Below are 27,057 nucleotides of genomic sequence, written 5' to 3'. Positions count from 1 at the left end.
AGGACATCCATCATAGGAGGACGGCAAGGACTACACTAAGGACGTCGTTCAGTGCAGTAGCTGTGACGGCCTGTCCGCATATGAGGAGCTGTCCGACCTCAGAGCGTGACCTGGATGGGCAGGACTTTTGAATCTCCGAGGGCCCGGTAAGCGGCAATTAAGCTTACCCCCTCACGTCGATCAAACACTGACTTTGTCAGTGAAGTGTAGACAATAAACCAACCAACCAACCAACTAGGACACCCACTAGTCTCGTCCTTAGTGTTGCAATGGTGACAGAGCTAGCAAATCAGTTTTAGAACTTTTGGTGTCCCCATTAAGACATAAAAAAGGAAACGCCCAACTCAGCAAAGACTGTCGTATTTGTTTATTTGACTGGTCAATTTATGAAAAGTGAAATTTCATTGTTGAAATTAGACACATTATAAACATGTATTATGTTAAATCAAGGCTATGATTCAAGTATTCCTGATAGAAGATCCCACTCTGATGAACTTGAAAGAGTAGAAACAGTACTGTATGGCGTTATTACCAGTGGAGAGGCACTGATAGAAGGTAACACTTACAGCGTACCTAGATCATGACTACGATACCGAAAACTTTGTAGTCAAATCACTTTTCACATAGAACGTAATTCATAACCAATGTCTTCTATTTCTGTCCATAAAGGCAATACAATAGGCCAAACAAATAAAATGGGTTACATTTCATAACTCTTGCCAAAATGTATTGGATTGGAAAAGTGAAAGAAAAGTTAAATATTCTAGATGCTGACGAATGGTACAAATCGGTGTGGATTGATAGCTTTAATGCAAATGGTAATAAATTAAGAACCTACAGAGCGTTTAAATCAGAGCTAAGACCTAGTTCATTTGTCAAACCGGTTCGCCAGAAAAGCAAACGAAGGGTGCTATTTAATTTTAGATGCGGCTTGCTACCCCTAGCAGTTGAAACTGGTAGATTCGCCAAACCGGTGATTCCTCTTCAAGAACGCATATGTAAATTGTGTACAAATGTAAATAACTGTATAGAAGATGAATTCCACTTTTTAATGAAATGTACTGTGTATAATGATATTAGATCAACTCTATTTGATGTGGTAAAAAACATATGTACCGATTTCACTAATCTTAGTGATGCAGACAAATTCAAGTACTTAATGTCTTCTGAGGAACTACAAATACCACTAGCAAATGATTTGTATAACATGTACAGACGACGCAGTTCTTTGTGCGTCTAGTATTTTACTACAATGCAAATAATTAATTAGTGTCTCGTAAGCCGTATCCGGCTGAGTATCACATTAAATTACATGTTTTATTTAAAAATACATTTTTTTNCACCTGTTATAACCATAGGTCATAGACCTTGAAATATTATTTAATTTGATAATTATTGATCAATACTAAAATTTTGCCCTTTTAACCGTGTTTTAAACTATTAAATGTAACCTTAAGAAGGGACCTCGAGAAGCCCTTGCCGGTAGAGCTCTCCCCAACCGCTTGGAGCCAATCGATTTCTCAATTACTTTTAACCTGTTATTCCTTTTTTTAAACTGATAAGAAAAAAAGAAAACAAAAATTAAAGTTACATCGTATGATTGCAGTAGCGCAGAGCGACCTAGCTGTCTTCGCTGGTAGGGCTCTCCCCAACCCTAAGGTAGCGCACTTTGACTCACTGCAACCTACATGTTAATAATAATAAGAAGGGTAGTCTCACAATAATCTAATGTCGATATTGATCCCTATTACAAGTGTTTTTTTTTTTATGTTAAACAAACTATTTTAAGTTCTAGGAAACAGCCAACTGCAAGTATTTTATATGTACCAATAGAATTGATTTATATTTTGTACAAGTATTTTATATGTATTAATGAACATAAATGTAATTGTGATATGTGACACTTAAATAAACAAATTGAACTTGAACTTGTATATGTACATATATAAACAGCTCTGTCAATATATTGTACTTATAGGGAAACATTTTTTTTTTGAAAGGTTGGCACGACAGGAAAAAGAGTTAAGAACTGAAACCTGAAACGTATTTTGTTTGTTAGGCCTATTGTGAAATGCTACACAAACAAATAACTGTTAAATGTATCAAGCACAAAACAAGATCATTACACAAATCATACTTTATTACACAACCAGGAAGTGTCTGGTAATTGATGACCTGATCATATACAACAATACATAAAACATTTTACAAAATAAACAGATTAATTACCATATTTCCTGGTAAATATAAAGGGGAAACAACATGATTATTGACATTATTTCCGGTTGTAAAGTATGGTAGAAGTCATATAAAATAAAATTTGAGTCGAAATCCTTAAACATTATGGATATACATTCAAAACCAATTTCCTAGTCATAATTTGATGAATGGGGGAAAAAAGGGAAGAAATTAATATCACGATGTCGCCATAAAAATACAAGAAGAGAAAAGTTTTTGTAAACAATTTCCCTTCCGGATCAATAAATAGTAAGGAATGTTTAAGATCTTAAAAAAAAAAATCCATGTAAGTTTTTCCAAAAAAGAATTATTGGAGATGTTTAACACCAACATATATAATGTTTTGTTATCACAGTCTTGAAATGGAAATATATTTCTAAAATCACATCTACTTCTTTTTCTTCTTCTTTCCTCCCTTCTTTTTGCCCCCCTTTTTGCCCTTCTTTCCTCCCTTGCCACCGCCTCCATCATCATCATCAGCAGCTGCAGCCTTAGCCCGCTTCTTACCGAGAGGAGTCTTAGCATACCATGACTGCAGAAGGAAAACAAAGCTTGTTTGATTTGTATTATGGATATATGCAAGCCTGATTAACACTTTAAATGGTAAGTCTGTATTGTTAGATGCTAATTATTATAAGGGAGATAACTCTAACACAAATCAGACAGGTATAATTTATGCAAGGTAGCCTATTTCCTTACTAGAGTCAGTGTGTTATCTGTGAAATCAACTGGCTTAATCACGGAGTATGAAATATTGTTTGTCTTCAAAACAATTGGTCTATTTTTGTTGTAACAGCTAGCTTGCAATTATTATTTATACTTTAATAAGCAATATTTAGACAATGTCTGCATTTCTTGAAATCTGATTGACCAAGAGGTCATGTGGTAGTCAATAATAAGAACATATATATTGACACAAAGCATTATTTTTACAATCAGCAGGTCAATATCCCCTTTATGACATCTCAATTGTTACATCACTATGCTCTCGGAAAAATTCAGTACTTTTTTCTTGCCAATTTTTTATTCCATCTCTCCCCTTTCTTATTTAATATAAAACATTGAGGGCTTATATTTGAGTAAATATGTGGTTATATGAACTTTAAAAGTGATTTTGATTGTGAGAAATATCTTTTCCTCAGGTCCAAATAACCACAGACTCACCTTAACTAAAGTCCAAAATTGATCATTATTTCATAACAAAATTTGTTTCTGTTCAAACCTATTTAACATGGTATCTTCTTCTTTTTTCAGATTTTTCTTTGGTTTTATTTCAAAACATTAAATTTGAATGGATTTGATATTGTAAAGGGTATATATATAATATTAATGTGAATCTTTATACAGCTTACCTTGAAAGATTCCTCTTCCTCCTTATAGATTGGATCGATCCTGGCGAGAGGAGCGATGAACTCCACTGACTGGAGAGGTTTCTTGGACAGTGTTTGTATCCGCCTTTCCGTGAGGACCTGCTGTACTGCTGTGGCCAAGTGACCTGGCGTGTATCCGTCCGTGACTTTCGACAATGAACTGATGTCAAGGTTTGCGGTCAACACACCATTGTTTTTCAAAATAATCCGTCGCCATAACACTGAAAATTAACGGGCGATAATGAAAATGATGATATCCTCTGGGCCCGTATTCGTGAAACCGTTCTCATGCTCAAGCACGGATTCTGTGCTCAAGCAAGCTTTCTTATATCTCACCAGAATCATGTCAATGATCAAAAAGTTAAATTTAAATATTGAAAACAGTATTCGACTATAAGTCTCTTCAATTTTTGTCCCAAACTTAAACATTTTTTTTTTTTTAAATAATTTATAACTGAAACAAGAAATTAGACCTGAGCACAAAATCCATGCTTGAGTGAGACACATTGCTTTTCAAGAAATTGGTTACATTTATTTTTTTCGCGAAATGTAATTTTTTTCGACATTAATAATTTTCGACAGCCTTAAAGGTTGAGCACTCTTTGACAATGTAGATAACGTTTTATGTACAGAGGATAAACTTGTCAAAACCAACGATCTTTGACCAATTTCAACATTAAGAATCAACAGGGCCTGACTATTGAAAACCTGAAAAGCTTAACCCATTCACCCCTGAAGACACATTTGAACTCTTCCAATGCAAAGGTTGGAATAGTTTATTATGAAATATCAGGGGTGAATGACTTAACAACAGTGGAACCTAATAAGATACCTGGTGTATCCAGGTTTCTGTTTAGATACGTTTTATTAGACACGGCAGCCATACTTACAGTGCCGCGAGGCATAGTCTGGACGAGGGATGAGAATAATTCTCTGGTAACAGCTGGTCAAGGGTTTCATCTCCCCGTCAAATGGACAGCGCGATGTTCCCACCAGGAGCAAACGATCATCACTTTTTATTGTCTTCAGTGCTTTAGGAAGTTCCTTCTTTAATCTCTTAGGATCAGTCTGGAAAAAATTAAACATGACCTCTGAAAATATTGCCATAACTTGATTTCAATGAAATCAGAAATCACTTGTATTATTTAGGGTGTATTAATGAAATATTTACTACCACAGACTAGAACACTAACAGGTCAGCAAGTGCCCAGCCTTGAGCCTGACCAATACCCGTGTGGTCTATTTTTAGCAAGAGTGACCTAGACCATAGAAAAATTTTAAACCTCTATTTCACATTCGAAAAGATTCAACTTAATATTCCGAGATTATTGTATTCAAGTAAAAATAAGAAAGTAGTTATTGTACTTACTGGATCTGTCTTCGGCACTTTCTTTTTAAACATTCTTTCACAATCTCCAATATATATTACACTTGGCTGAAGTTCCCTTCCAACCTACAAACAGATAAACCCACACTTTTCACAAACATATTTTAAGACGTCAATGAGTTAACATATATTTAAATATCAAAAGAAAGTATGCAAAACAAAATGGTAAAATAAGGAGATTTTTTTTCTTCATTCATAGATTATACAAATTTTTGCCAGAGTCAAGGTTGTTTTTTCTTTTTTCTTTAAGTTGAAATTGATGACATGATTAGTCGAAGATTATAGTGGCACTACAGTGTATTACAGTGACAGTTTTACTTTTTTGTAGTATTGATATACAGATATTCCATTTTGTTTCTAACACAACAGCCTCTAAATGAATAATTGGTATTTATCTCTTTTGTAAAACATACCTTAAAAACTAAATGCATCAACATCTTCAGTCCATCTTTGCCAGGATACTTGCCAACAATATTCGCCGGAGACAAGTCGAACATGTTGGCTCCAGTCTCGTTACAAATTGCTTGGACCAGCATTTTTTTGCCAGTTCCCCTAGGACCGGCTAAAAGTATTGATTTTGTGAGGGGGGCTTTCTCATGGACAGCCGGGGAGCCTGAAACAGTCAACATTACAATGATTATCATTCGTTCATACACATTATTTTTTTTCATTATTAACTTTCATTCATCAATTAATATTGCCACACAATGCAATTTTTTTTTATACCTTGGAGAACACATGGATGATATTCATTAAACATACCCCATAATTAATTAATTGAATATCTATGATCTTTGCTGAAAAAGTTAAATTCCTTACAACTATATTATTTGAAAACCTTCTGTCAGAATCAGGATTTTGTTGTGAAGGGAAACGATTGGTGATTTTTTTCTGTCTTTGGCATGCTTATAATTTGCAAAATTCTAAAGTAAAAAAATTCAAAATTTAATTTTTTATTTATTTTTATAAAATCAAGTCATATTTATAAATAAACACCTATCAATAAAAATGTTCCTCTCTAACAAATGTACATTTAAGTTATTTCTATTGAGATATATATATATATACACGTTAACTCACAAGGAATTCAAAAACTGGAATCTTTCTAATATGAAATAAGGCACATCCTCAAAAACTGATCATTCAAATTACAACCAAGGAAAGTCTTTCACAGAAAGAAGTATTTCACATTATACATGTTTCTGCCAAAAGAATTGCTGGAGACTTACCTAAAGGAAGGATGCCGAACTCTGTGACGAGCCTCCTGACATCACTGAGGGAGGGCATAGGTTCTATGTTGGCCTGTCTGAGAGTGGTACCAAGGTAACTGTACTCGCCCTCATAGTCCGTTAACTTTATGTTGGGGGTCCTCACAATGATTCCGTTCATCACCATCTCCTCATACAGGGACTCAATGGTTCTGTCATACAAGTTAACATTCATACATCAGCCTCATCTATTTAGATTATTACAATTTATTGTTAAATGATAACACTGAAAGCCTATGCGAATCAGTTTGAGATAATCTCCACTCAATTAATTATTGAAGTGCTCAATTACATACTTTTTTTCTGTAAATATACTAATATTCATTTGAAAAAGGAACAAAAAAATATTAATTAGTTCAACATTATGTTGACTTTTTGTAACAACCTGAAATATATTATTATTTTCACATTTTCTTGTCTTCAAACAATAATTTCGCTATTAGAATTTATAAATTAATTCTAACAATTTTGAAGGTACATGTATCTCAATTTTAAACAATTTTAAAATTTGAGTAACTGGGGCATTTTTTTTTATTGTTATCGGACCAATGGTCGGGCCTAGAAGCTACGGTTCCCGCAGCTACTGGGGCATTTAAAAGATACTAGATTCTACACCTAGACTCTATGATTCTAAACAAATTCACATTTCGGTCAAAACTTTTGTGAAGACTAACTAGAACCTATAATCTTTAACATGTCCCAAGCATAACAAACTCTGCCAATAATTTGTTTACTATTGAGACAAAATTCTTATCAATTACCTGTCTGGTGTTAAATCCTTCTCCTTCTTCTTCTTCTTGCCTTTCTTTCCACTTTTCTTCCCCTTCTTCTTCTTCTTTTTGCCAGATTTTTTACCTTTCTTTTTTCCCTTGTCTCTGTCTACAGCCTGTTCAAGTAACATAATGTGTAGTGTTGGTTAAATATTCAGCCATATTAGTAATTAACACAGTAAATCAATCCATCTAAAGTGTATTGTGAAACAGCAAACCCAAACATAAAACAGGTGGTACACAGGGCCTGTATCATTCCAACCTTTCAAATTTTTTCATGGGGAGAAAAGTAGCGGTGGGGGGAAATCTAAGACTGTCTCAAAGTATTTATAATGGACCCTGTTTGAAAAATAACAGTGTACAATGCCATAGATAAGGGCTAGGGTTATAGGAGAGTTTTGGCCGGTATGCAATTGACCTTATAGTGTCAAGAAAAATATATTTTTTAACATATACCCTATTTTAAACTTTAATCTCTCAATACAATCTTTCATGTATTGGTCATAACAATAAATCTTCAGCTCAAGCATCAGCTGACGGTAATATGGAACATCAAAGTAAACGTTGTTGTAAAAGAGACGTTTCAATTCTATTGAACATATTTAGCCTATTCTGCATCCCAAGTCTTCTAAAATAACAAAATAATTAAAAAGTCCACAATATTAGGTACTACCGGTAATTGGTTTTATCTCGTTTTGTATTTTACTTGAGAAAAAAATTTAAACCCAAAGTAAGAAAATGTGACAAACTTACGGCTTTAAGGTTTTTCAGCTCTGTCCTCATCAACTCATCAACCTGCAGACGGATTTCCTCCTCTACCTCCTTCCGTTTCTCCTCTTTGATGAGTTCCGAGTCGTGTTTCTGTGAAAAGTTGTCTTTCTCATCCCTTGTCTGCCAGATACCTAGTTAGAAAAGAAACAATATACACCGGTACTACATATACTTTTGTAATTGTAAAATGTGGCAATTTTTTTCATAATAAACCCTAACATACCACAGTACATACGGGTATGCATTTGTATACTACTATATATAAAATGTTAGAAAATTCTGCAATGTAGGTGACAGAGTATCATATTTATCCAGTAATAAGTCCATGCTGATGCTAAGCCCACCCATATCTATTGCAGTTCAGTGTAAATGTAATAGGCCCACCCTTCTACTTTGAGTTGGAGGCTATGTGTTGGCCACCTGGGATTATATAAGGATAAGGTATGGTATGTGACAAAGAGATGCACATGTGGAGCTGACAGAGTGCAAACCTCTAGTCCTTTATTGTATTGTAATGTCAGTGTTCTCATTAAAAGCCTGTTGCTGGCAAAAGTTGCCTGCTTTTCAACAACTTTGAACTGGCTATTGTATTAGAATATGGACAGGTCAATATTACAGCATGTGAACATTCAACTGACTTAATCCTTCAAAGTCAACCACCTACATCAAAACTAGAGAACACTGAATACTTGTTAATATATGAAATATGGACCTTTGTGAGGGTGTATATGGTGTGATATAGTGAGATATGAACATGAAAAGTTATACTGGCCTATTTTAAGATCAGGGTACTTGTATCAACCATCGATAACTTTTATTTTTGGGTTGGTGGATAGACCTGTTGTCATTTCAAAACTGTTTCTCTAATGTGTTAATAGGTGATGGGTGGTCAGGTGATGCAGCGGATAACGTACTCTCCTTCGCCAAGGCGATGTGGAAAGGTATGGGGTCACCTGGGTACTCTGGATTCCTTTACATTAAGACATCCACTAACATACAGGCCAATTAACAAGAGCGCATGATTAATTTCAGTTGAAATAACTTGTTTCATAAGTGTTGTAAAATAAATGAAATTGATGTTTAATATATTAATCACTGGTACTTGGGGTATAAGGCTTACCTTTGTAATCATCAGTGCCTTCATTGATGGCAGGAACAAAAGTAGAAGGGGCCATCTTCCAGCCTTCTTCCTCCTCCTGTAAAAAGGAAACAGTTGAAACTGAATAATCAAATTTACACACTCATCGTCAGCAACAATTCATTGATTCCACTGGATGAGAGACGAGATAGGATGGGAATAAATCTGTCTATCAATTATTTATAAATTGCACAGAAAAACACAACATTTTAAAAAATTTGAGGAATACAAAATCAACACTTTCAGTTTGAGTGTGATGGTGATTGGCAAATCCAAAAATATATGTGTCAACATGACTGACATCACAATATAAAAACATCTAGAATACAACGTATAGTATTGATACACTCACACGCATTGTTTAGTTGCCACCAAACACTGCAGTCCCACAGTTCAAGTGAAGGGTCTTTTAATATACGGTGTTATTAAATTTCTTTTGGCTAAATGCCACATTTTATCACAATGACCCTTTTTGAATAAGTATAGTACTTTTCATATCTTTTTGTACTTTTTCCACAATTGAAATTTTATGACATTGTTGTATATAGTTTGAAGTAGACATTTTTTTTATTTACAAACCTCGTCATCTCCTCCTTTTCCCTTCTTTCCTTTCTTTCCTTTCTTGTCTTTTTTGTCCTTTTTGTCTTTCTTGTCCTTCTTCTTTCCCTTCTTATCCTTTTTCTTACCACCACCTTCTTCCTATTGGATTAAAAATCAATTTACATATTAAAACAATGCTGCTAACACTTTTCTGAATCGAAACAAAACTGTCACAACAACCAAATATATACTCAACTTTTTTCCTACAATTAATTCTTTGACATTCTTCACCATTACAACTTAAAGATAATCTGGAATAATTAATTCTTAAAATGAAACTTTTGGGCATTAGAGTCTAGAAAACAAAATTGTTCACAGTCCACTTAGATAAAAGTTGTCCCATCAGTCGAGGCTTGGGTATTCAAAGCATGATTAGTTGAATGAGTCATAAAATTGAAACAATGAAAATGTGTTATTGAGAAAAAAAATAGATTTATAACTTATCTTTGTGTTTCTGGTTTTTAAACATTCATTTTGAATTACTTTGCAAGGATTTTCAGCATCAATATTTGATATTTTTGGAAATATAGAAGATGAAAAATCTCAGGCAATGTTTCATTAAGCTAACCAAACTTTAGGTGAAAGCAGTCTTACCTTCTCTCTCATTTCTGCCTCCAACTCCTCAGGGGTTTTCTGTTTAAAGATAGCTGCTGATCCGCCATCATCCTCATCTGGATATTCAGGGAATTTTCCAGAAGCATCTCTGTGAAATATGTGCATTTTTGACATTTTCAATTTGACTCACAAAAAAACTTTTTTTTATTTTTTTTATTTGTACCCCATGAGTGTACTTAAACTTAAGAACCTCCAAACTAACAGATCTATTGACTTGAATACTATACATAAAGATCAAAATGTTTTATGAAGAGCATGCATATTCCATATTCTTGATAATGAATTATGACTGCATCCAATGAACTCGTGACACATGTACTTAACTGAACCTGTCATACCTGCACTCAATAAACCACTGCCGAATCTGGTCCATCATCGTCTCCTTGATGTCCGGACCCTCCGTCTCCTGGATCTTCTCTTTGATGGTGACCAGAGACTGTTGGAACTCGTGTTCGTATGTGCCCTGGGTCTGTCGACGCTGGGACTCCGTCTTCAGTGCAAGGGCTTGAGGTGTGTTCTTCAAACTTGTTGGCATTGGGGGTGGAGCCTATTGAGAACATGGCACCAGATTTAACTCGTCGGAGTTCTAGTTTTACATCACGTTAAAAATCTTGTTATTATAAAACCTCAGTATAATGGGTGTTGTTTCATTTTTTTCTTACTTCTGAATCATTTTCTAAAAAGTATCTCTAAATATAATCTATTTCAGTATTTTCTATGAACTTACTAGAAATGACTTATAAACATGAAGATGATGACATGATATAAATTTCACAAACTTTGAAACTCACCATTCCAATAAACACCATTTCTTCATCTCTGTCCTTTTTTGTCCTTCTCCTCTGGGCAAAGCCTTTCCACACCTGTAATAGGCAGTAAATGTAGTATGTTCACCTCATAGTAAAAAAAACACCAAAAAAACTTAAATATTACATTAATTTCCTGTCTTAAGTTGGGATATTTTTCTTAACTTTAATGTTCACCAAGAAATTACCTGGTATATTTGAGAAGAGTTGATAAAAAAAAAAAAAAATATATTATTTTTATTGTCCTTTCTTTGTCATTTTGCCCAAGAGACCTTATTCTCTGAAAATCGACAAAGGAATTAAATACAGGGCTTACAGTCAAATTTGACCATTTATAAAATATTCAATTTGCTAGGACTCGTTTTCAAAACCACCGGCCATTCCCTTAAGACCACCTACTTTCTGTATCCTAACAGCAGCCACATCCGGATCTAGTGTGGGGGCGCCACGTGTCTGAGCCATTATCTCGCGCTCCTCCTGTTCACGGATTTCCTTCATGAACTTTGCCCTGAGTCGTCCTTGCCGAGCACGTTCATGGATCTGGATAACTCTGATTGCATCTTCTAGGGACATCTTCACTTCCTCTTTCTGCTGTGTGGGTACAGTTTTATTATATTAGTATTCAAATGTACATCATAAGATCTCAAAAACTGATTGTGCTGGTGAATTTTCACAATACTGCCTAAAAAGTCATGATAGTCAAAGTCTATCAGAGCAGAAAGAAAAATTATCTTTATTTATCAAAATATATCATGATACAAAACTTACATCTTCTTTGTCTTGTGGTCCAACTTTTGTCAAAATTTGTCCAAGCAATTTTTCTCTTTCTTTCAATATTTCCATTTTTTCATTGATGAAGTATTTAGGTATAGGGATTTCCACATCATTCTGAAAACGACAAAATCAAGGTTATGGATTACCTGTCAATTTTTAAGATTGTATAAAAATCAATAAAAAAAAAATCATTGTCAGTCTATCAGGGAAATTACTTCAATGGAAAAAATATAGATTTACCACAGACATATATTTCTGTCCAATTATTTGTCTCAAATAAAATATTTTACTAATGATTTATTGAAATCTTATCATTATGCAATCAATATGAACAACAAATTGATCAATAGTCTTAACTCATTCACCCCTGAAGACACATTTGAACTCTTCCAATTCAAGGGTTGGAATAGTTCATTATGAAATTTCAGGGTTCAATGAGTTTAGGAAGCAATTTTAAAAAATAGCATATTTTATACCGCAAATACATACCGGAGTAAGTTTCAGATCTGAGAGGACATCATCAAAGTAATGATACTCAGAGAACTCCAGATTCACCATCTCATGTTTTATCTCCAGTATTCTGCCCATTGCCCCATCAAGTACGTGACGCAGAACCCTGCGTTTCTGAGGATGTACAATCTGGTCATAGGATTGTTCAAGTTTCCGAAAAATCTGTATGTATTTTATGTACATTGTTGCCAGTAGCTGAAAGGCAGCCAACCGATCCTGCAATAAAAAAAACACACAAAGAAAATGTTAACAAGTTTTAAAAATCAAGTGAGAATCAATATCATTCAGATTAGATTTCATTTTTTTTTTAATGTTCTTGTACTAAAGATGATACAGATTTTTTAAAAGTTTCTGAACGCTCTTTACAAATTTCAGTAAAATTATACAAAAAGCTGACCATAAATACTAAATGACTACAATAGCTCAAACATATTCCAATTTGATTCAAGCTGAATTAAATTTGACTGAAGCTGACATAATAAACATAATTTGCCAATGTCTGTAATTCACTGAAATCTACTGTATGCAAACATATAGACTATATACATTGATCGTTTTTCTTTGGGAATTATACTGTAAGCATACTTCTTTTAGTTTACTAAAATTTAATGGGTTATAAAATTTTAACTTATTAGGCCTTCATTTATGAGTCCGTACAACCACAATACATGTAATATCCCCTAAAATGTGCATGTACATTAACTGTGAATAGACTTTCAGAGTTTAATATGTTGCCTCTGTTGCATGAATAACATAAAAAAAAAGATGAACAGTACAGAGATTTTTGGGACATACTTTTGTTTCCCTGACTTAGGATTTTTCTGAGGGATTTGCCTGCAATTTTAAAGCCCACTATTTACGTTTCTTCAACAGATTGGAATAAATCAACACTATTGAAAAACGGTTCAGAACTCACTTAAAAAATCTACAAAAAAGTACTGCATGATCAGCATGACTACTTACCTTTTCTGGTTTTGGGGGCTCTGGTGGTAACTCCTGCTGGAGAAGGTCCACCAAGGCTGACTCCGCCTCGGACCATTGCTTGTTGTATGTACTAAAACAAAGAAAATACAAGGTACTGACAAACATCTGTTAGGTTATCATTTACTTTAGTAAAAGAGAAGGCAAATGATTATCTGCATCCAGCCAGACCAGAAAGACTTGCAAGAGAACCCAACAAACAACTAGTAACATGTAAAAAAAAATTCTAATATACAAACTGTACAAGCTAATTTATGTTTAAACTTGAATTCCACGTAATGTCTCATTGTTAAATGGTACATTTCGATTCGAGTTTCCTAAAATATCATAAAAAAAATCTTAATACAGTACACTGTACAAACACATTATTTTTATGGTCATATAGGGATACTGTAAGTGTAACTAGTGTTTATTTTTGTTTGACACCTTTACAAGGACTGTAAATTTGTTGATGTTTACCAATCGCTGTCTACAAGTTTTAACATGACACAATACACGCATATAAGATGTTTTCGAAAACGTTTAGACCCTGCGATTCAATAGAAATTTAGTTCGACAGACAGACACCAATAACTAAAATTAAGAAGAACAGCAAATGAATGAAGATTGCTTTATGACGCTGCAATGTAACGCAAAACTAAAATCGACATACAACGACTTCGTGTTGTCATGCATTTAAACCATATTTGAATAAATCATTAACTCGAAAATAGTATGTCATACGATGAAAATATAGTTACTTACCTGTGTGACATCTTGTCAATGTACACAACTCATCTATCCGTCCACCATGTTGTTTTCATAGTACCTAGCAACGTTTCAATCTCACACATGCACGAGATTTCTTCGAGACCACAATCTCGGTCCATTCCACGCTTGATACGTCGATTTCCTGTTTAGGTTTCTGTCATTTTGGACTTGATGGTAAGTGAATGATTTCTGCATATATTTCAGCTGGAGATTTTGTATAAAGGAACAATAGAAACAAAGTGACCATTTTGCATGCATCGCAAATTATGTCATTGTATGAAATTATATTTTTTACGGCCACCGCAATGCGCTGGGCAATTTGTGATCGCTCAATCTTAGTCAGTGATGACATGCATCGTGTAGTGAGATTATACGTGGGTGTGTTCAATAGGCTAATACGATTTAGCTATCTGGCAAAGTAGCTAATTACTATTGATAGATATTACAATTCGTGTCGGTGCTGGAATGGGTACACGTATTTGTTTAGTGAGTATATCATATGTACCTTAACCTGGGTGTTGACAGTCATTGCATTTCATTCTAGAAGACAGACTACAGCAAAATTATCAACCTCGGTCATAGAGTAAGTACATGTACTTAAGACATAGACAGACATTGCGAAATTGCCAGGCATACACACATATGGAGATATTAGCCAGGTGGCATAGGACTAGTAGTTAGCGCCTGATAAGGCAGCTCCTGCGAATTCGTCAAAAAATGCATATATCCTCATTGTATTAATTGTATATCTATGTACTGTAAAGCGCTTTAGAGTGGCTTATGTTAGCTAGATAGGGCGCTATATCAAATGTTGTATATTATATTATTATGGAATTATGATAGGGCACTGTCGTATATAAACAATCATTATTTTGCTACAAAAAAGGATAATTAGCAGGGCAAAATAAGGATGATTCAATAGGAAATAGTAATTGCAGAGATTGCAGGGGTATAATGATTATCACAATAATTAGAGTGTTGAAATTATGATGATTAGCTGGGCTATAAAACAACAATAAATGTATGTAAATTTTGTAATTATTGTTATTTCCCTCAGACAATCATCTCTATTTTGTTCTACTAATCCAACACAGCATTTGTTGCTGCCAAAAGGCATAAACTCACAGCCTCCACGCAACCGCAAAAACTAAGGACTTGTAATTCTCCTTTTATCACCATTTGAACACCGTCATATAAACAAGCATTATAAAGAATCTAAACAAAAAGACAACAAGGAGAAAAACGTGTTAATATTGCTTTTTGGTCCTTTGAAAGCTGAACCAATTTGTATGGACTGAACCTCCATGTGACAAAATTTCCAGTTATGGTGTAACAATTCAACAAAAACACCATTCAAGTGTCACTTTGATAAATAAATTATATCTTCAGCCAGAACACATACAATGTACAGTCCTTAACTTACATTCATGATCAGTTTAGCTGGACTGAACAATTATTAAACATTTAGCTCACCTGCATGAAAGTCTATACTCCATATGTATTATTGGCTTATATGCCACAGAATTGATCATGATGCATCATCCATCTGCAACTTTAAACAGTCAGATGACTTGAGCAGTATATATGACTTAATCGATTTTGACAAAATTTGATGGTGATCATTAAAGGGGCGATTGACACAAAATTGATGTATATATGAAGTTTGATATTTTGTATCTCATGTGTATGTTATTTGATATAGATTGATGTACATACTTACTTCGGAATTAGCTGCAATTCTAATTTATGATTTGTATTTTTCAGTTAGAAGTCTGAAGATGACTCTTCAGTATACATTCATCGCTACTTTCCTGTACATTGAGATAGCAGTGGTCATTCTACTGTTGCTGCCGTTTGTATCACCCGCAAGGTCAGTAGTACCCCGATTGGTCATTCTCATAACATGGACCAGACCCAGATGCTTGCCAGGGCATAGTTAACATGTGAACTTGATTAAGGCCAGACAAAAAAATATATGTGTTTCCTGTAACATTTTGTTTGGCCTAACACGATACCGTTACACACCAGTTTGACTACATATACTAGCATCTGACCCAAAATTCTAAATTGGAAAATAAGGTTTCGCCCCAAGATCCATTTTACCGATACGTGTGATTTCACAAAAAGTCAGAACATGGTGCCATACAATTTCTTTTCTATATATGCTTACTTTAGGTAATCATAGCTTACAATGTGGGCATTGAGATGACTTTTGAATCATGGACAGCACCTCGACCATTGATTTTTCTGCCTACTTTCCACAGGGGCCTGTGCCTTGTGACTTTGGGAAAATATCACATACAAAATGCATGATTTTGAGAAATAAAATGATTTTTGCATTTATTTTGGGAAAATTACAGACATTTTCTAGGCAAAGTAAGGCCCCATTTCCAACACAAAAATAACTGTGGACTCATGCTTCTCTTATGGGGCCCTACTTAATCTCTCTGTAATAATGCATACTTAATTAACATTTTGAAAATGGATCTTTTATATTTTTGTCTGAGATTTTTTTTTTGAAAATTACTGACATTGTCCTTTTTCCTGAAACATGTGAAATCAAAATTCAATGTTTCCAGAAGATTTATATAAACTTGTATCCATGTTGGTCACATTTAAGTTTTCAAGATGGTTACAGTAGATATACAGTGAACCCTGTGTAATCTGACCCCTTAATGTTCTGACTCCTTGTCTTATCCAACATAATACTGTAACCCTTTTCTTAAAAAATAATACCCAACAGGACCTGTATACTCCCATATTCTTTCTAAGCTGCCCAATACATTGTGTTTCACAGGGTGTCAGATTAAACAAGTTTCACTGTATAATTAGATTAATAACATGTATTTCATTTTACCTAGTAAATGTCTGATGGTAACAATAAGTATAAACTATATATATATACTTAAAACCTCAGATGTCTAGTCACAGTTGAAATAGCTGTCTATGGTTTTCCTCCGGTATTACCCATGTAGATTGCCATCTTCAGTCAATTTATAACATGAAGCATCTAAATTTAATTTTCTCCTGTTTCCCTGCAGGTAATTCTTTTTGTTATAAAAGTGTATAGTTTTTATAATGATAAGGATAAGCATGGCAAATATAATTGTTTTCTGCTAAAAGCAAAATCTAAAAAAGCAATAAAAGTTTCGGGTTTAAAATTGAAATTTTCGCCATCAAATTGAGATGCAAATGTATACAATTAAATCACTTAATGGGAATGGAGGATAGGAAAAACTACGATAGTGTGTTTGTGAATAGTTATAATTACTGTGTAAATTGTATATATCTGATAGGGTAGCTACAGTAAGGAGGCAATTTTACCTTTGGTTTTGGTTCTAATGCATAATCTTAAATTGATAAAAGTTCAGAAGTATCAAAAGAAAGATATAAGAGTTGAAGCAAATAATTTTGCAGATGAGGAAGAATCAACACATTCTCTAAACATGTGTAATGTCCTATACTGTTATACATTGTAACAGGTAAACTGTAAATATTTCAAGATAAAATCTTATCCATTGAAAGATCTATAACTATATATACTTTCCCATTGATAAGAAACATGTTGCATGTATTTGTGACATCTCCTACCTGGTGGCTTAAAATTAAATATGAACCGGTTGGAATGTGTATATGTGTAGACATATTTTGTATATTTCCCGAGTAGCTTCCTCATTAAAAATAGGTAGTGTTTCCCTGTTTATTATTACACTGTGTAATACAACAAATGTTAACCGATTTTCCTTTCTTTATTCCAGATGGCAGAAGATTTTTCGCTCCAACATCGTGCTCAGTGTGTCAGGATACTCCTATATATACTTCAATGTGTTCATCGCCATTCTTCTGTTGCTGTTTATAGGTACGTCCGACGTAGTCAGTAAAACCTGTCTAATCTTATTGGACTATAACAACTTGCATGGATTTGACAGTGTCAGAATACACAGACTTATTATGTAGTTTTTGTAAGAAATGAGATCACAGCTGTATCTTTAATATAACAGGATGTCAGAATACTTGGGGGGGGCAGATTTCTGTTATTAACATATTATTTGGGGCGTGAATAGATAGGCGCTTTGTTTCTGTGCAATAACTGCAACAAATGTTAACCGATTTTCTTCAAACTTAGTAACAGGGTTAAGGGCGTGACCAAGTTCGATGACCACTTTCAACTTGGTACCAGGATTAAATGCCTTAAGGGCTCAACCAATTACAATGACCACTTTCTGCAGACTTTATTTGGCAGAGTTACTGCCCCTTGAATAACGAAACAGCACCATACTCACATGTTTAAACCTAACCTCAATAATGTTTTACTACAAAATGTCCTGCAAGTGGGGGATATAATTTCTACGAATTTGCGTGATTAAAAAATTGTCAAAGGCAGAGTAAAACAGATCAGCTGTTTTATAGACAGGTTGCTTATAAACTTTACTGTATATATTGTCATATACAATGAAATATAACTCAGAATATGTTCAAATTTGACCAGTCCTGGTTTTTACAAAATCAGCCTTGATGATGATGATGAGATGATGATGAGATGATGATGATGATGATCCCAGATATTTAAGTTTTCATCTGTGTTATTTTAAAAAAATATGATTCAAATTCTACAACAGTTGTGATGATTTGGTAATGTAGTCAACTGGAGTCAGTTTGAAAATATTTGAATTAATCTGGTATTTGGGTCGCTGTGACACAGATAAGGGAAGCGGTTGGAACACTAAAATTCCTATTATTAAGAGCCTTAGAATTTTGTACTATCATCGTGTGATGCTGCCATAATATTATTGTTAATAGGAACTAACCAAACCTCAAAACTTGCCTTTACAGATTCAATCAGAGAAGTCAATAAATATGCAGTCCCTGTAGCAGAGGTTGACCTAAAGCACAATCTTGACTCGGAGAACCTCGCGCACATGAAATTGTTTCGAGCGCAGAGGAACTTGTACATCACTGGATTTGCCATGTTTTTGTGGTTGTATGTACACTTGATTTTCATATGTTTTTGAAATCAATACTGGAATAAATCAATCAATCTGAATGTAAAATTAGAACAAGACAAGTATTATTGTTTCTTATACTGTCTGTACAATTAAAAGAATAATCAGTAATAATCATAATTTTTGCAGAGACATTTAAATAAAACTGAATCATGTTGCACATACTGGTGAATCTTTTGCTGAAAACTTGAAATTTAATATTTTTATACAATTGAAAAAAAATCACATTGTTTGGAAAATATGAAGTCTTTAGATATGTATATGTATTTTACATTTAATAACATTTCCTATATTGTAAAAAATATTTCAATACCGCAGCATCATCCGTCGTCTGATAAATCTAACAGCAGAACAGGCGAGGCTAAGTGCCGAGTCTGAAGCTAGTCAGAAACAGGCCAAGTCAGCTAATGACGTGGCCAAGCGTCTCATGGAGGAACAGGACAATAAACGTAACAAGGTAAGAACGCAAATACATTCCAGACATAAATTTATAAACACACATGGATTTGTAAACACACATTGGACCTACAGGTAGACATATACATGTACTTGTTATTTGCATTTTTTTTTCATTTTTTCAATTGTTTTTATATATTTTGTCTATGAAGAACAACCCCTGTTTTACCAGTGCTTGCCTAAAAATAGGCATAACATCACTAAGGTCATCAGTAAAAATAAGTGGGAGTAGCTTTGTGGGAACCTTTATTGGAATTTGGCCGAATTTTCATGTTATGGAGATTTAGAGGTTTGTTAATCATAATACACAGCATGCATTGAGCAAAAAGATTTAAGAGTTAAGTGGGAAGAATTTCCAAAAATATTTCCACATTTGATAAGAGTATTACAAGATAAGGTAGGATAACTTTATTGTTATTTGATTGGCTTACAGGCTGCTGAGGATGACACAGCAGAGGAGAAAAGTTTGGCTCAACAATTAGACAAAACCAAGGAGGAGCTAGTCAAGTTTAAACAAGGTTAGATATGTTATCAGTGATCTTTGTGTATTACATGTTTAGCTCAACACTTAGTCAAAACCATGGAGGAGCTGGTCAATATAAAACAAGGTTAGATATGTGATCTTTGTGTATTACATGTTTAGCTCAACACTTAGTCAAAACCATGGAAGAGCTGGTCAATATAAAACAAGGTTAGATATGTGATCTTTGTGTATTACACTATTAGCTCAACACTTAGACAAAATCATGGAGGAGCTGGTCAAAATAAAACGAGGTTAGATATGTGATCTTTGTGTATTACACTATTAGCTCATTACTTAGACAAAATCAAGGAGGAGCTAGTCAAAGTAAAACAAGGTTAGATGTTAAATCAGTGATCTATGTTTATTTCAACAAATTCACTTTCACTTGTGAAATTGTAAGGTTTGAATGAGGAAAATAAAGTTGATCTTGTATTTTTCATTGTGAATTGACCAATCAGAGAATAACATTAATTAAAAAACCCATTGGATTCTTGTTTGTAAGAATATTGCATGAAAGACGCTTTCTGCTTCTTTGAGAAGGAGTTTATAAATGGGTTAGTTGTGTCATAAATTGTTTGTATTGTTTTAGTATCAATAGGGTTTCAAGGTATTGCTTGCAAAAGTTTTGTTTTGAAGAAAGATTACATGTATTTTGTGAGATATGTTTTTTCTCTCGTCAAACTTATATTCAAACAAATATTTACTGGTATCCATGAAGACACATGTTTGTGTCTATAGTTTCTCACTGCAAGACTTGTCTCAGCTGTAACAGACTAACCTCCCTGCACTGCTTGTTGGCATTGTTTGGTCAAGCCTTTAATGACTTAAGTCATGTACTTTCTAACTCTCAATTTGATTTGAAACTGTACTTTAAGCGGTCTGTCCTATCTCCTCACAAACTTAAAGAGCATCTTGGCCAGATTATTACAGTTCCTGTATACTTTGTCTGGTCTCATAGCTGATGGTGTCTCAGGCTTTCTAGATGTCCTGTACTCCAATAACCTCTGATACCTCACTTTCAACAGCTAAGGTAACAGGTTCAAATCTATTCTCATACATTTGAGATGTCCAGACTGTTTCATGAAAACATGTTAACAAATGTTTCTCCCTAAAACCATGATAGGTTTCTTTACTCCCGACTCATTGAACAAATCTGCTATGAGTGGGTAAATAAAACTCCCTTGGGGAATTGGCTGTTAGGGGTCAAAGCAAGAGAAAGAAACAATAAGGGAAATAAAGTGACACTTAAATAGAAGCAGTGTTTCATTCCCTGTGATCATTCTGCTGCAGATTACAAGAAAGCCAAGCTAGATTTAGATGCACTACGCAGCCAGGCAGAGGGAACCAATAAGGAGTATGACCGTCTGCTGAAGGAGTACTCCGAACTCCAGGCAAGTACCACTGATCACCCAGTCACCATTGTTCCGAATAAAATTGGCTAGATTGTAAGGTACAAATGTAGCTGGATTACAGAGACAATTCCTGAAACACTGACTCGATGGTGGACTACAGAATTAGTTGTGACTGGATTAATTCAAAATTGTATTTCTCAATTGCATGTATACCAAAATCTGTTTATAGTCAGCTGGCAAATACATTTATATCACATACAGTTAACAGAGAATTTGAAACATGTTTTGATCATTTCTACTGCTGCAAGTACTTCTTTCAAATTATATGATAAATATTGCTTTTATCCTTCAGAAAAAATTGGGTGACGATGGATCAAAGAAAGGCAACTAGACTGCAGTGGTGTACCAGATGTGGTGTTCTCTTATCTTCGCATGTAATGGTTCTAACGGAGGACAATGAAAAGTGATGATGAGCTGTTGCTGAAGCTGGAAAGGCATTACTGGTTGTCAGAAAATTCTTATTACAATTCCATGTTGTCATTCTAGGCTCCTTCACTTTTTTGGATGCTGATCGTAACTTCCGTGGACTTCTTCAAAGCAAATTGTGATTTTCTTACATCCAGAAATTTACAGATGCCAGTGTGTCGAGCCTTTTGGTTTAGCCTGAACGGATTGTGTTGTCGTTTATCTTGGTGTTTTCATAATTAGGTGATATTCAAATATGTTTTTAACTTTTTTTGTTAATATCAATTTAATGTACTTTACTAAATTTGCTTAAAAATGGTTTCTTGTGTACTTTTTCTGATTACTTAATCACTCACTAAGAAACAAAGGAAAACACTCAGAAATCTAGCTTTTGTTTTACATAATTATATGACATTGATTTAACCGCATCATTTGAAATTTATACTTATTTAGATAACTAATTAACATTTTTCATCATTTTCTATCTACATAGATACAAAGGCATTATACTGGACAATTGTAACAAACTGATAGTTTTTTCTGATTAAATTGAAACTGTGCGTGGAGTACCCAGTCCCATGTTATTTTTCGCGATGTTACAAGGAGTAGAATTTACACAACTGTCTATGGTGCTGACATGGGAAACATGGAACTTTGTACTGGTTCTATACCAAAGACCTGTAATATCAATTTGTAATCTGTTCGCTGTGATTTGCAAGATGGGGTGATTTGTTTGTCATTGAGAGAAAATAAACTTTTAAATTGTAATGTAAATTAAAACTTCACACTGTTGACATTTTCATATATTTTCGCATTCATGAAAATTTGCACCAGATTATGCAAGCACAAATTAATTGACAAACTAAAAACACATGTTACAACAGTATTACAGATGTGAAAAAATATGCATTTGAAGATTGGTTTGAAAGTAAATACTCCATCATTTCCGAGCACAAATATTTTTATCCTCACAGAAAAAATGCAAGAAAATAAATATCAAAATATTCTTGTTGCCATACTTTGTGAAGAAAAAACACTTGATACGCAGGGTTTACATTTTAATCATTAGAAGTTACCTCCCTTATGAAATCACTAAAACTAAAAGTCATGTGACTAACCGATCTCACAGTAACGTGAACATAGCTGGAGGACCACGGCGAGTTAACCAATCAGAATTTGACATTTATCAACGTTGTATGTCCATGATTGCTTTCAGTTGGGTGTAACTATGTTCTGTATACTATACCTCTTTATAATTATGACTTGTATAGTTTCTATTTATTTATCAATCTTGTTATTGTATCTTGGCATTATTTAGAGATATCTGTAGTTGAGATATTAAGAATCAATTAAACATGATCAGAGACATTTTATACAAGAAGTGCAAATCATGACATTTATAATTTTGCTGTGTGTGTTTCCCTAGTGTTGCATTTGAAGCATTGAGACACAGAATTCTATTGAGAGCGTAAGTTCAGATTGGGTTGAAGTGAAAGCAGATTACAACATGTTTGTATTACATTACACATGTAATTAGGTTTTACTGTAGTGTACCTGAATTCATGATTCATGATTGGAATGTTTATTTTCTAAATGAAGTGCACATTTCTTTAATCCACTGATACTAATACTACTCAGAACTGTACTTTACTTTAATAAATATTTAGTGAAATTTGAAACTAATTATGATGAATTTCCTCTGTAACGTGAAATTGTTGAAGAAATACAAAATGGTTGATTGTAGATTTTAACATAGTTTTGTAAGTGGGAGAGGTAGTCGAGAGAGAGGGCAGGGCCATTTTACAGACATTGCATGCATTGATTATAAAAAAAAAAAACGAAATTCACACAGAATCAGCTCATTTTATTTTAGTCATCTACATTCTAGTTGTAAAATTTCCCGTCGGCTTATACATTTGTAGGAAGAAAATGTTCTTCAGTAATATTCAGCTATTGTCAAGCTTCATGTTTGTATTGTATGGGCAGTAGTGAATTCAAATGACAGAGATCAGAATTTAGGTAGTAATAGATTCTATGACATTGTAATTGACAGGAGTAATACAATGTATTGTGAATGAAAGTGGCAGATTTGAGCTCTCTATATATATATTTGCACTGGTAGATAAAGATACCTATTTAATGAACAGAAGTTCTTTTGTTATTGAGTTCACATGATTCTACAGCCTCTGTGTTTAATGTGTTTTAGTAATAACAGGAAGACAGTGACCAGGTTCAATATATTAAACAGAAGTTATGCTACATGTATTAGTACATTACATGTACTACCAGTGACCTAATTGGTTAGTGCATAAACCACAGTATAAATCCCCTAAATATGATTTGACGTCTATGAAACCTGGTCAGAAATTCAGACAATTTATATTAGATAAATGGAGGCCTATATTAATAGATATCAACAGTCTCTTTTTAAGAGTTGTGTCCCTTTTCATGGTTATTGTTATATCTCGTGTACTATTCAGAGCAAGGATTCCAAAGTTGGTGTAAGGAAACACGTTGGTGGGAAGGAGTGCAGTGTATCAGCAGAAAGCCATTGTGATCTAAATCTCAGCATGACCTATGATTTGGTTTATGAGTACAGGGACTTCAAACTTGGTATGAGCAACACCTTGGGGAGAGTGAGTGCGGTGTATCATAAATAGGTCCCTCTGTCAGCAACTTTCATATATTCCAACTCAAGATGCTGGACCAGCTTACTTCGACATCGACACTACATGAAAACAACAAAATATGTGCATAATTAATTAGCACATTTCATTGGATTGGTTGATTATTTTCCGTGCTTTAAGTTTTCATTCTGCAGTAGCGCAGTACTCCTGGGGCTGTGGTGTATGTTAACATATTGGTCAATCTTTTGTCACTTGTTAAACCATATACTATTGCAAGGTCAAAGGTCAAGGTAAAAAAATAAGCGTTTTTCTATGGCTGTATTTCTGTAACTTTATATATGTCACACTTGGAAATGCCTTTTACTGAAGTACAAAGGTCAAAGGTCAGTGTTGTATTTTAAACTGGTGGTCCTTTAACCCATTCACCCCTGAAGACACATTTCAACTCTTCCAGTTCAAAGGTTGGAATAGTTCATTATAAAATTTCAGGGGTGAATGAGTAAATAAGGAATCTGACTAGATATTGCACCTCCGTAACTTCATTATTATGCCTGCTGACAGGTGTATCATGCACCTATCTATTGGAGAGGTAGTAAACATACTTGGAATATAGTACAAACATCCCCAACATGATTCCCCACGGTTGTAATTATTTTCTGAACGGATTTTGAATCTGATATGGCCATAGATTTTAACCTGTTACCTTAGCTGTTGAAAGTGAGGGATCAGAGGTTATTGGAGTACAGGACATCTAGAAAGCCTGAGACACCATCAGCTATGAGACCAGATAAAGTGTACAGGAACTATCCTGATCTGGTCAAGATGCTCTTGAAGTTTGTGAGGAGATAGGACAGACCGCTTAAAGTACAGTTTCAAATCAAATTGAGAGTTAGAAAGTACATGTACAGGACTATTAGTTACGGCTTGACCAAACAATGCCAACAAGCAGTGCAGGGAGGTTAGTCTGTAACAGCTGAGACAAGTCTTGCAGTGAGAAACTATATGCATAAACTTGTGTCTTCATGGATACCATAACCGTTAAAGAAAATATAAAAAATGTAAACCACAACGTCTTCCAACGCATGACAACAACACAAAAAAAGAGAGAAAGAATTGGTTAGTATTCATTAAAGCTTATCTGCATAATCATTGTTTCATTTCAACAGCATTACAACCATTTAACATTGCATTGAAAATAAGCACAAGGGGCTACAAGATATAATGGTTAAATTGACAAGTTCTTAACTTAGAAAGGGTCGGAGTTTAAAAGGATACTTAAAATATGGAACAAAGTTCATTTCTTCTAATCAGTGACAAAAATTGGATTTTCAATACTTGAAACCTCATGGTTAATAAGAAGAAGTGGATTTAAGCATTTAAGGATTTAAGGATTTAAACTCCTGTATCCTTGAGTCATTGTGTAGGTCATTGTCATATCTTGCCATACTGTGGCGTCCAGCATCCGTTCGTCAACTTTTTCTTTTGAACGACTTCTTCTGAAGAACTGGATGACCAAGGGCCATGATATTTGGCCAGTAGGTACCTGGGATGGAGTGCTATAAAGTGTCCTGCTAAAATGACATTGACCTACTTTCAAGGTCACATATGTTAAAAACTATGTTTTGTATATCTAGACCAGATGTGGGATTTTTTTTTTTTTATTACAGTAATGAGGTCAAATGTCAACTGTAAGTGCTAGCCAGAGTCAAAGGTCAATGTCGGTTAAAAGATTGAAAATTAAAAATTTAAATTTCAAACAACAATATCTTAAGAAGCGTTTAAGAGATGTAGTAATGTCTTGTGTTCTAGTTACCAAATTTGGTCTGAAGTTACCTATACGTCAGTTTCATGTAACAAAAGAAACTGGTGAGCAATACAGGCCCTCTGTGCCTCTAATGTTTCTACAAATTTTATGGCTCTTCAACTAACCAAGCTACAAAGCCTATATCATGACCTCAGGATTAAAGGTTTGTGGAAGAAGTCACTTGAACTTTTAACACATCTGACTTACTGTTGCCTTGTTCATCATCTTTGACAGAATTTACTGATGAAAGATAGTAAAAAGCTAATCGTATATTCAGCTATTGGAACTATTTAGAGGTAAGAAAAGAAATTTAAAAAATAGATGAAATTCTTTATTGAGTACAATATATAAACAAAGAAAAGAAAACATGACTTGGTATTCAGGTGAGAAGTAAAGGGTATTTTGAAGAATATTTTTTTTTTCTTTTTTTTTTCCAACTTGTCTTTCACTTTTTAATTACACTTGACACAAACAAATATCAAGAAAATATTTTTTGTCAAAATATACAGATGTGTTTTGTTTGATCACTCTTAAACAACACCAATCAGCAATACAAACATATATAAAGGTGACTATAACCATGATAATGAAAAATTGATAAATAAAAGTCCTCTGTATTTGGATAAAAAATATTTCCCTTACCAGTATTTGTAAATAAAAAAACATAATATAAAATGAAAAGTAGTACAATAATACAGATTCAAGCCAAAATATTATGATCAAACACTAAACCAAAGACCCTTTTGCGAAGTATATAATAAAAAGAATGAAATATATATACTATAACAACGGGACTTTGATCTTATCTCATTCCGTGCTATAACTCTTTTTTTTTTTTTTTTTTTTTCT

At 34.0% G+C, this 27,057-nt stretch overlaps 2 protein-coding genes across 4 annotated transcripts; one reads left to right on the top strand and one right to left on the bottom strand.

The window, feature by feature from the left end:
* Positions 1 to 2,120: 2,120 nt before the first annotated feature.
* LOC110449425 (IQ and AAA domain-containing protein 1-like) lies at positions 2,121 to 14,057 on the bottom strand. 2 transcript variants are annotated; one of them, XM_021496283.1, is made up of 18 exons: positions 13,973 to 14,057; positions 13,211 to 13,301; positions 12,227 to 12,463; positions 11,732 to 11,851; positions 11,363 to 11,554; positions 10,949 to 11,020; positions 10,496 to 10,704; positions 10,137 to 10,245; positions 9,522 to 9,641; positions 8,925 to 9,000; positions 7,787 to 7,935; positions 7,025 to 7,149; positions 6,225 to 6,415; positions 5,409 to 5,608; positions 4,978 to 5,061; positions 4,499 to 4,676; positions 3,591 to 3,829; positions 2,121 to 2,770 (listed from the first exon to the last, which is right to left on the bottom strand). In XM_021496283.1, the coding sequence occupies exons 1-18, from the start codon at positions 13,981 to 13,983 to the stop codon at positions 2,627 to 2,629; spliced, it is 2,547 nt and encodes an 848-aa protein (XP_021351958.1). In that variant the 5' UTR covers positions 13,984 to 14,057; the 3' UTR covers positions 2,121 to 2,626. The 2 variants fall into 2 exon arrangements, with proteins under 2 accessions (XP_021351958.1, XP_021351959.1); XM_021496284.1 differs by having other exon boundaries at positions 11,363 to 11,551.
* Positions 14,058 to 14,081: 24 nt separating this feature from the next.
* On the top strand, positions 14,082 to 23,921 carry LOC110449426 (B-cell receptor-associated protein 31-like). Of its 2 annotated transcripts, none has more exons than XM_021496285.1 (8): positions 14,082 to 14,152; positions 15,743 to 15,848; positions 17,737 to 17,837; positions 18,812 to 18,959; positions 19,300 to 19,438; positions 19,871 to 19,955; positions 21,251 to 21,351; positions 21,665 to 23,921. In XM_021496285.1, exons 2-8 carry the CDS (start codon positions 15,757 to 15,759, stop codon positions 21,701 to 21,703), a joined length of 705 nt encoding a protein of 234 aa, XP_021351960.1. In that variant the 5' UTR covers positions 14,082 to 14,152; positions 15,743 to 15,756; the 3' UTR covers positions 21,704 to 23,921. The 2 variants fall into 2 exon arrangements, with proteins under 2 accessions (XP_021351960.1, XP_021351961.1); XM_021496286.1 differs by lacking the exon at positions 14,082 to 14,152 and adding an exon at positions 14,474 to 14,561.
* Positions 23,922 to 27,057: the final 3,136 nt, after the last annotated feature.

Source organism: Mizuhopecten yessoensis, unplaced genomic scaffold (assembly GCF_002113885.1).
Source record: "Mizuhopecten yessoensis strain PY_sf001 unplaced genomic scaffold, ASM211388v2 scaffold4611, whole genome shotgun sequence".
In the NCBI taxonomy this organism is placed as follows: Eukaryota; Metazoa; Mollusca; class Bivalvia; order Pectinida; family Pectinidae; genus Mizuhopecten; species Mizuhopecten yessoensis.
The sequence above is the reverse complement of the archived record's forward strand: the minus strand, read 5'-3'. Positions and strand labels throughout refer to the sequence as shown.